This window comes from Necator americanus, chromosome X (genome assembly GCF_031761385.1).
Source record: "Necator americanus strain Aroian chromosome X, whole genome shotgun sequence".
Taxonomy (NCBI): Eukaryota; Metazoa; Nematoda; class Chromadorea; order Rhabditida; family Ancylostomatidae; genus Necator; species Necator americanus.
Window position 1 is genome coordinate 15,927,736 of NC_087376.1, and position 10,212 is coordinate 15,937,947.

Consider the following 10,212-nt stretch of genomic DNA (forward strand, 5'->3'; position numbering starts at 1 on the left):
GCAAGAAAATAACTCCTTTGCAAATATCACCGAAACAGCGTTTCGTAACAATGATCTTGCCTATAGCAGAGATAAAATGCAACGTCCGAAAGCTGAAGGCACTTCACTACCTGCAGTACAATGCGGCGCATTCACCGCAAGATAAGATACTAAGGGAACTTATGGGAGATCGAAAGTAAGAAGGTGATTCTGATTAATGTTATCATTATCGCATACATATTACATGCGTGTTATTATGGATGTCAGTTACTCTGTTCCAACGAGATTTCAATTTCACCCCCTGTGGCTACGCATTGCCCTAATAGAAAACTTCTAGCACCTGGTGAGTCTCATGTTTTGGTCCTCATTAGCATTAAAATCAAGTGATATTATTGCGTTCCGTACTCAACACACGATAGTTCCTTACACAAGAAATTTACAGAAAATTTCTGACTCTACATGAACCCTTTCGTTTCAAACTATTTCTGAAGTCGCGCGATTTCTCTCAACACACCCGTTGCTCATGCAGTTTCAGTTATCTATTCTTTTCCCAAGACACAAACTCTGCATGAGGTTTGGCGTCCAAGATCCTGCTCATAAGAGCGGAGGACGTATTTTCAGGTACTATTTGTGTTACCTTCAGGTTTTCCTAGCTTTTCCTCTAGCTGAAAGGTCACTTATCCCTTGTTTATTCATTTTCACTCTTTTTCAAGATTGCTCTTTTGTATGTGTAAGTGCAAGTTCTTTGCGAAGTAGTGCATAATGTGTAATGCATGACTTGCATTGTGACCGCCTACATTTTGGTAATGTTGCTGTAAAAATCTCATTAACGTGATAAATCTATTAGGGTGTTCGGAAAGTATCTGCCAAAATACGGCAAAATTTCAAAACAACACAACTTTTTAACAACATTTTATTATTCGAGGAAATAATCTCCATCAACATCGACAACCTTCTGCCAAGGTCTCACAAGATCATGGATTCCGTTAGCGTAGAACTCCGGCGACCTGGAGGCGAAGAAAGCCCGAAGGTCATTTTCGAGGTGGTCACGATCATCGTAGCGCTTCTCTTGTTCTTCGCTTCTGATGCTGAAGCGGTCGGAAGAGGTGGTAGTCGGCCAGGTCCAATCTGTACGGTGGGTGATCACTAAACACATCGAGGTATCATGACAGGGTGCTACAATCTCACCTAAAATATTCACTGCCACCCTCAAGAACGCAACGCGAAAGCTGGAATGGGACGACATGGGAGTGAAGGTTTGACGGTCGGCAGCCTCACCATTTACGCTTTGCTGATGACGTCTTTCTGATAACATGTAGCATCAGCCAAGCGTAACGAATGCTGACCGAGTTCAACGAAGCATGTGGATGTATCGGTCTTCAGCTGAATCTGCAAAAGACGATATTCATGCGCAACGCATGGGTCTCGGATGCCCCATTCACTCTCAACAGAACGAACATATCCGATTGCACCAGCTACGTTTATCTTGGTCGGGAAATAATCATGAAGAACGACCTGACCCCCGAGCTGGGCAGGAGGAAACGAGCGGCTTGGGAAGCACTTTACGTAGCACTGCAAATGTATGCAGACGATACTAAAAATTTTTAATTTTTCTTAGAAGATACTAAAAATCAGTCATTCACACGTTGTAGCTGGGTTATATAAAGTTCTTCGTTGACCGTACTGTTTTTTCCTAGCATTTCCCAGTGCACTATACCTTCCCAGTGCTGGTGCGTCATTGAAGTCCCTTTTTTTGAATTTTGGAAACCATTTCCGTGCAGCGGACTAGCTTATGACACCCTCTCCATACGTGCTACAAATGTATCGAGCTGCTTCGTTAACTTTTTGGCCTCGATGAAAAGCGAAGAATAGCAGATGTCGAAAATGCTGATTTTTGCCTCCTAAATATTCCATTTTGAAAAAGCGATTGTAATGAGTTTGTAGAGCAGAAGAGCTCTTTCGAATAGTATATACAATTTGACAAAAAGGGCACAAATAATTCTGGAATAAAATCCAAAGTAAAAACGCTACGAACTTACTGATCAACCTTATAGTACTGTTTAGTTCTTCGATGAAGCTTTCCATTCACATTGACAATATCTTAAAGAAAGCATTCACGGTTCTACTCACAATCATTAGCAATATTCGCTGCAGCGATCCTAAAATCCTTACGTTGTTGTATAGAAGTTTGTTCTAACCCACTTGGAATATTGATCAGATCTAGAGCCCCTATGCCAAAAATACATAGCTAGGATTGGGAGTTCCAAAAAACCTTCCCCGGGCTAGTTTTCCTTAGAATTGAGTCTTTGTTCCAAAACATACCAATTACGCTGCTCGATTATAAGCTCAAGCATTGAAACTTTTGTTGTATAGGACAATAGTGTCTGATCTAGTATTTTCCTTCCGGATACTTCAAAAAGAAACTGAATTGATACCCAGTAAATACTGTGTGTTTAGCAGTATCAGAACAGGTGAGTTTGGATTAAATAACAGAGACAATAACCTTGACAGAAAATATCCTCAACTATCTTACAGTTCTCCGTTCGTACCACCAAATGGCTTCTTCTTTCCCTAGACGTGCTTATGGCCGAAAGGAGCAAGATTTTTGAACGCAGGCTGAGAGAAGTTGATCTAGTTTAACTTTTTAACGTTCAATTTCCCTGAACTTCCCCTCTTTATTCCAACCTCTCCCGAGGGTCATTTTTCTCATCATTCTCAGAAACCACACAACTCCGCACAGCATCCTAGGTTCGACCCCCTGCTGCCTACTTTCGATCTTCTCAGCTTTTCCTTTGAATTCGTCTTTATGTTAATCGTTCAGTGCCTTTGTTTCGTCTTTCTGTTTAGTCCATCGGTGTTGTATTTGTTTAATTATTTATGAAACTAACAGCGTGATTGGTTTTTCTTTTAAACTATACTTTTACTCTTCTATCCTCTTCTACCATTTTAGCAGAGATCAGTCCAGTTTGTTACTTCCTATACCCTTATGTTTAAATTTTTGATCTCCACTGTTGGTATTCCCTTTCACTTCTTTTTCACTTCTTTGTCAAACCTATAATATTAATGCTTCCTTTCTACTCACCGGTTGAGCGGGGTGAGCCAGTATACGCGCTTGCCGAATTGCCAGTACTGTACCTACAGCTTCTTTTAAAAGGAGATCTCGCTGGGTGACGTGGCCGGATCTTAAGTCCCGCTGTGTGACGTGATCGGATCTTAAATCCCGCTGTGTTTCTGTTTTTGATTATTAAACCGTCCTTGTGCCGGAAGCGTTCACGTGACTAATTCCTGCTCATTTTATCCTATTCTTTGTGCTGTATTTTCTATTGTTTATTTGTATTCATCCTTGCCTCTCCTCTTGGCATGCCATTGAGCGTAATAAATAAATAAATAAATAAATAAATGTCAATTCAGAATGAGTTATATCACCTCCATTGGGCACGCACATCAAAAATGGATGTATATGAAATACGCATGTATATGAACAACCCAAGGAACTACAAATCTACGGATTTTTATCATTTTTTTAATTACTGATTAACGTCTTTCTGGACAATTAAATTGATCCCACGGATCTGGGGTGGTATCCGTTTCAGGCGGGTAATGCTTGTACGGGTTCGTAGATTGTGGGGAAGATTGAAGGGAGTGTTGCAATGCGCAATGTTTGCGCCCTGCCCCGCCTGCGATTCGTCCGAATGGGTTTTCGACAAATCGCAGGCGAGGCGCAAACGTTGCGCATTGCAACAGAAACCGTCGTGAGAAACAGTGTTCCGAGGTCGTTCGTTGACACTAATAGAAGGGAGATGGACGGAACCACCCCACAATCTACGACCCCGTATAGGCATTACCCGGCTCAAACCCGTACTATCCCAGATTCGTGGGGTGATGCCTTTATAATTGAGTCTGATGAACGAAGCGGCGCATATCTGACGCCATATATTTCTTGTACTGATCGAGGCGATATGGTGATATTGTGGAAAAAAACAGGGGAACGAAAAGGAACCATAGAAAGAACCAATACGAGGCATCTAAACACGTATTAGCTTAACGTTTAAAAAAGTCTTGTTTTTTTCACAAAGGATTGAAGAAAGGGGACTTTTTCTCAACTAACTACAGTTTTTAACACAGGTGGACCGGGACACTGCCTTGAAATCCAGTGTAATCACTCTGATTTCTTGCAGGAACTGTGGCGACGAATATGTAGGTAAAACGGCTCAACCGCTTTATCATCTCGGGCACTTGCGCCACGAATGGCTCTTTTGATCTGAGTGCGACATTCAAAACAGTCGCTCTTGTGAACGATCAGTCAGCGGCAACCAGTAGGCTTCTCCAATCCAAGGTTAGCATTCAGTGTAGTCGCTATGTTAGTGGTCGAAAAAGTAGGCTTAGAGTTTATCTGTTTAGTTGTGGCGAGATTTAGTCGTTTAGATTGTGATTTGAATCGCCCATTTCGGGCCTAGAAGAAGACGCTTTCGCCGAAACGTTAGCCAATAAAATTATTCAACAATTTCAGCTCATTAAAAATCAACACGAAATGTTACTATGCCGAGATTCACTGAAAGTCGAACTTTTCGATTGCCTTAAAATGTTTGTTAGTATCTCACAGTCAAAAATCGTTGAAAAAAGGTACAGGCAACGAAAAAAGCCAAACAATTAACAGAATCGAAAAGAAGACAAGCAAAACAAACACGCGAAGATAAGTAGGAAAAGCATAATTGAAATCAAGTAAAATCAAAAGTTTTGATCCATTTACAAAGGAGTGAGAGCAACTTTCATGAAGTGTTGCTATGTTTTCGTACGGAAAACGTTAGCATTTTTCTATCAGGTATAAGTGAAAGTCTAGGTTGTGTTTTCTAACGCTATTAATGCCGGAACAAGAACGATCGTATTATTCGGGTCTCAGAACGATCGTATTATTCGTGCATAGTATTAGGCTAGTCCATGAGCTGGTCTGAATAGCATGTTCCATTCGATAAATCCAATCTACATTCACTGCCATGATGGAGAAGTAGTCAATGAAATGACAACGCATAGCTAGTAGTTACGCCAAACATCAACAAAACTATATGTTTTTTTTTATTTGAGCTGTACATGAAGTTGTTATGACCTCTATTTCTGGCTAACGTTTCGGAAAGTTCGCCTTCTTGACAGTCTGAGAAGAGGAAATTGAAAATAGTTTAAATGCATACTATTTTATTCGCGAAACAAAAAAGTAGGATCTAGCTGACCGGATTTTCTTGGCCAAGCCAAAGACGTTCACGCGAATAAAGCAATTCTGATTTCGCCCTTTCCCTCCGAAAAGGGTGAACTCGCGGAAAGCCAGGATTAATTATCTTAATAACCTCGTGTGCGGTTCAAGTGAAAACAAAATACAATTAATCATTATTATGCCGAGATTTATCGAACGTCGAACATAGCGACTATCAGCGAAATTAATGTATTCGGCGCATCTCAAGAACCAACGGTAATATGTGATTTAAAAAATGTCTAAAAAAATGTCCGCACAAAACAATCGAAATAAGCATAAAAGAAGAGCGTCAAAATTGTCCAATCTAACTGTGAAGAGTACTCCCCATAACTATCCTTTACACTTTTTAAAGCAACCAGTTGCAGGCTTAATCCTTGGTGAAAGAATCACTCCAGCGGAGCGCACATCCACATCCTCCATTGCCATCATCTCCCTGCAATAACGCTGTGTTCACCGTGACTAATCACAAAAAAGAGCAGAAAACGGAAGTACTCTACATAATGCAAGCATCCTTTTCCTTTAGGAATGTTTCATATTAGGAAAACAGAAGTTTTTTTTAAGTTAAAAAAATTGAATGGAAGTCCCCTTTCCAGAAATACCGAAAATTAGAGAGAGTTGTGAGCATGAAGCCCTCCACTTCATGCCCTAGGCGACCTTAAGGCTCATGAGGTTAAGTTACGAAGCTATTCTAAGAAAATCTAACTATGAAGCGTTCATCTTTACTACACCAAAATGTGGTGCCATGTCACTAACAGGAGTGACAGGAGAAGAACTTCTTTGACGGAATCTAAAGTGATGTGGGGAGTCCTTCAGTCAAGCGCGGAACTTTTTGAACCAACTTTGCACCAAGGTACATTCGACAGTATTTTCATTACTTCACGCTTCGATCAGATTTTGAACTTGATTTGTGTGTGCGTTGTGGACAGAGTTGAATCCATCAGGCAACAACTGTTCGAATTTCCTGCTTTTCCTAATTTCCTTCAAAACGTACAATTAATGACAGTTTTCTATTTCTGGTATTTCGTGTGCAATCGCTCTATTTATATCTACATGTAAACGACTAATGCTCCTTACAGAGGCAATAGCAGAGATAGCCTGCCCCGGCGAGGCACGTTTCGCACCTTATTGGACGATGAAAGACGCTGATGGGCGGGAGATGAGGTAAACGCAGCGCAATGGTCAGGTGATGCTACTATCTGCTACATAACGGAATTAACGTCGTTGCCAGACATTAGTGCCTGGCGTTAATCAATGCGCTTGGGATGCGCCACCCCGTTCACTCCAATTCAGAATAGTTTTAAGTTAACGAACGCGTATTTAGCTGTACAATGACTAGGGGCCGATGTATCGAGTCAGTGTTTTTATCCTCCCAGATAACTCTGGTACCAATTGATCGACGCCGCTGGGATGAAAGGCTTGGTTGGAACTAGGACGAAATGGGGCCTAAGATCGATCATATTGCATCCACAACCGACTGCGCTAGACCACCCCCTAATTCACAAAAAACAAAACAAAACGAACAGAAAAGATATGGAACAAAAAGATTAATCTGCCGTAATTTTATATAATTTGAACTATTCGATGCGTGAGTACGCTAAGAAAAATGCTGCCTTTGTCGAGAGGCTCTATACCTTAGTGAGGCTATCGAAGGTACAAGGATGTAGCCATGTGCCGCCTGGAAGTGTGGATGTCTGTTAGCACAGAGAACGCAGAAACATAGGACCATAGACAGTCAATGTGTCTATGGTGTATGGGGCAATAATGCATAATCATGAACAGAAAAAAATAGGAAACGTCACTAATTAACGCAACTTGCTTGTAAATCCTCCACAAGCCTCATAGTGGCGTGGAGGTGACACAGGGTGTCGAACTGCGATGCGCAGCGGAGGTTCGTCCTCTGGCAGGGTCTCCCAAGCTGAGAAGGAGTTCGACACATTCGACATTCCGACTTCTCGGAATCGGAAGCCTAGCTAAGAGTAAACCACTGCTAAGATTCACCACCATTCTGGCAGAATGTTGCAAGGTGGCTCCTTGATTCATATAGGTTGGGCGACGACCTGTGGTGAAAGCTAAGCTCGCCGTGGCATGGCTGCTTAGCTTGGGGAAAAGTCTCTTTGCCACCCCAGCATATTCACTGCCTCAGTACCCTGCACATTGGGCCCTGCCGTCTCAGACGTCGGACGGTATGGCGACCGGTGAGAGGGGATCAAATCTCAGTTTGCTCAGGACGTCATTGGTTCTGGACCAAGGTGACCCACGCATGACTCGCCACGGAGACTGTCTGAGACTGTGTACTTACAAAGCGAGAACAGTGTCCACAGCCGCTGACCTGCATGCCTTTCTCGGAGCTGCAGAGCGTATCAAATTTCACGTGATTGCTCTGCAGGAGACCAAGTGCAGAAGGAGCGACGTACGACAGATGAATGACGGTACACTCGTCAGTCGTGGAGAGAAGGTTCCGTCGCGAAATGTAGGCGGTGCTGGTTTTGTTGTGCACCCATCTGTCGTCCATCTTGTCGATTATCACGAGATCCTGTCACCTCATCTGGATATTTTTCACCTCCGCTCTCTGCGCCAAAAACCCATCAGTATCATAAACTGCTACTCACCAACATCAGCAGTTGGTGATTCCGAAATGGACGCCTTTTACGAGGAACTGGAGGAAGTGATCCACAACGAGAAGTCCTTCTACAAATTCGTTGTCGGAGACTTCAACGCAAAACTAGGAAAGGCCATAGAAGGGAAATACAGGATTAGAAGATTTGGACTAGGGGACCGGAATGAAAATGGCAATCGCCTTGCCGGGCTGTTGTCCGCCGCTCGCCTTTTTCATGCGAACTCTCTTTTCATGAAAAAAGATCATCGTCGGTGGACATGGGAATGGCCCAATGGCGCGACTAGTGCGGAGATCGGCCACATACTCACCAACCGGAGGTGGAGTCTACTCGTCTCAGTAGTACCATCCTTTTGTAGTGGTTCTGATCACCGTCTCCTTCGTGCGAAAATACGACTTAGCCACACGATGGAAAAGAACATTTGCTACCTGCAACGAAGGAGAAAAGAAGTCGTCTACGACGATTGCGTACTCGAGGACTCCTTGTCCCAAGGTGACTGGCATATCGAGGAGGACCCAAAGGTGGACTACGAGATGCTGCTCAGAGGATTACGAGCCTGTGCTGAACGTGCCTCGAAGCCGCGCACGACAAACATGGATCGAATTTCGAAGACCACCAAGGAATTGTTGGAAAGAAGAAGGGCTTTGAGGCTTGATCCGAATGCATCGCACATTGAGCGGTTAGTAGCAAACACTAGCTGCAGAAAAGCGTTGCAGGAGGATCTTTTGAAGTACAGGCAGAAGAAGATTCTAGAAGCAGCACAAAGAAGAACGAGTCTAAAGAAGTGCCGCAGGGATCTCCACGAATATAATATTCCGCTAGTAGCCTTGCTGGGCGACGACGGGACTCGCACGTCTTCTCGTTGTGAGATGGAAATCATTACGGAGGTTCTACTCGAACCTTTTCCGTTCATCAACCCTTGTGTCAAGCCCAATCATCCCCACTGGCGAAACTCCACCACGGATTCTTCCTTCGGAAGTACGAGTTGCTATCAAGAGCATGAAACCTGGTACAGCCCCCGGACCTGATTTTATATCAGCAGACTTTCTTCGGGTTGGTGGCCATCCGCTTCATGTAATCTTAGCAGCGCACATGACATCCTACCTTCAGAAAGAAAGGATCCCAGACCAGTGGAAGACATCGCGAACCGTTCTTATCCATAAGAAAAGTGACCGAGAGGACCTTCGGAACTACCGTCCGATATGCTTGCTGAGCGTGTTATACAAAGTATTCACCAAGATCATCCTCACGCGCATATCTAGGACGCTGGATGAAGCCCAGCCTTAAGAACAAGCTGGATTCCGCCAGGGGTTCAGCTGCTTGGACCACATCCAGACCGTGTCGAGGGTCTCAAAAGCTTGCCGGGAATACCGCCCGCCCCTTGACTACAAGAAATCCTTCGACAGCGTAGAAACGAAAGCAACGCTGTTAGCGCTGATCGATCAAGGTGTGTACGCGTCGTATGTGAGGACATTAGCCAATTGCTACGATCGACGCACAACTAGGATACAGCTTTTCTACCACCCTCTCGCCATACCCATTGGAAAGGAGGTACGACGAGGCGATACTATATCGCCGAAGCTGTTCACGGCTGCATTGCAATGGATAATGAAATCACTATCCTGGGAAGAAAGGGGCATACGTGTTGATGGAAGATTTCTCTCGAACCTTCGTTTCGCGGACGACATCGTTCTCTTTTCAAGCAGTACCAATGAAGCAGAAACGATGCTCAACGAATTGAACGAAGCAGGGAAGAGAATAGGACTACGAATAAACAGAAAGAAGACACAGTTCATGAAGAACGCCTACTGCGAGGACGGAGGAGTACAACTTGAAGGCTCCCAAATCGTGGAAACTCCGTCATACGTATACCTCGGACGTTCTATGAACATGGAAAACGACTTAAAGGAAAAACTGAATAGAAGAACGAGAGCAGAACGGGCAGCATTCGCATCCGTCAGGGAAGCTACGGACCAACTGACGGACCAAGATCTTCGTGCCCATCTGTTCGACTCGACAGTCCTTCCAGCGCTCTGTTACGCAGCGGAGACGTGGGCAGACACCGCGGCCACGTCTAGGAAGCTACTTACTACCCACAGAGCGCCTGAGAGATGTCTCCTGAAGTTTAACCGGCGCACACAACACCTTGCCGGTCTTCGTAGCTTCGACTTAAAAGGAATGTCCTGTCTTCACGACCCAGCGGAATATGTATCGAAAGCAAAACATAGATGGGCCGGTCACATCATAAGAAGAATCGACGATAGATGGACCAAAAGAACGCTAGAGCGGATCCCAAGAGATGCTAAACGCCCTCGAGGGGACCGCCAACGAAATGGGATGACGTGTTCGCTGCACGGATGGACCAGCTGAGAG

General features: G+C 44.1%; 2 protein-coding genes across 4 annotated transcripts; one reads left to right on the forward strand and one right to left on the reverse strand.

Annotated features, from left to right (window-relative positions):
* Window positions 1-895: 895 nt before the first annotated feature.
* RB195_023432 (uncharacterized protein) lies at window positions 896-1,294 on the reverse strand (the record flags this gene model as incomplete). Its single annotated transcript, XM_064210863.1, has 2 exons — window positions 896-1,107; window positions 1,168-1,294. 2 exons carry the CDS (start codon window positions 1,292-1,294, stop codon window positions 896-898), a joined length of 339 nt encoding a protein of 112 aa, XP_064066744.1.
* Window positions 956-10,209, forward strand: RB195_023433 (uncharacterized protein; the record flags this gene model as incomplete). 3 transcript variants are annotated; one of them, XM_064210865.1, is made up of 5 exons in its annotated part: window positions 956-1,114; window positions 7,269-8,518; window positions 8,769-8,892; window positions 8,950-9,034; window positions 9,128-10,209. In XM_064210865.1, 5 exons carry the CDS (start codon window positions 956-958, stop codon window positions 10,207-10,209), a joined length of 2,700 nt encoding a protein of 899 aa, XP_064066745.1. The 3 variants fall into 3 exon arrangements, with proteins under 3 accessions (XP_064066745.1, XP_064066746.1, XP_064066747.1); XM_064210866.1 differs by lacking the exon at window positions 956-1,114 and adding an exon at window positions 6,806-6,913; XM_064210864.1 differs by lacking the exon at window positions 956-1,114 and having other exon boundaries at window positions 7,410-8,518; window positions 8,950-9,066; window positions 9,175-10,209.
* Between the last annotated feature and the right edge of the window lie 3 nt (window positions 10,210-10,212).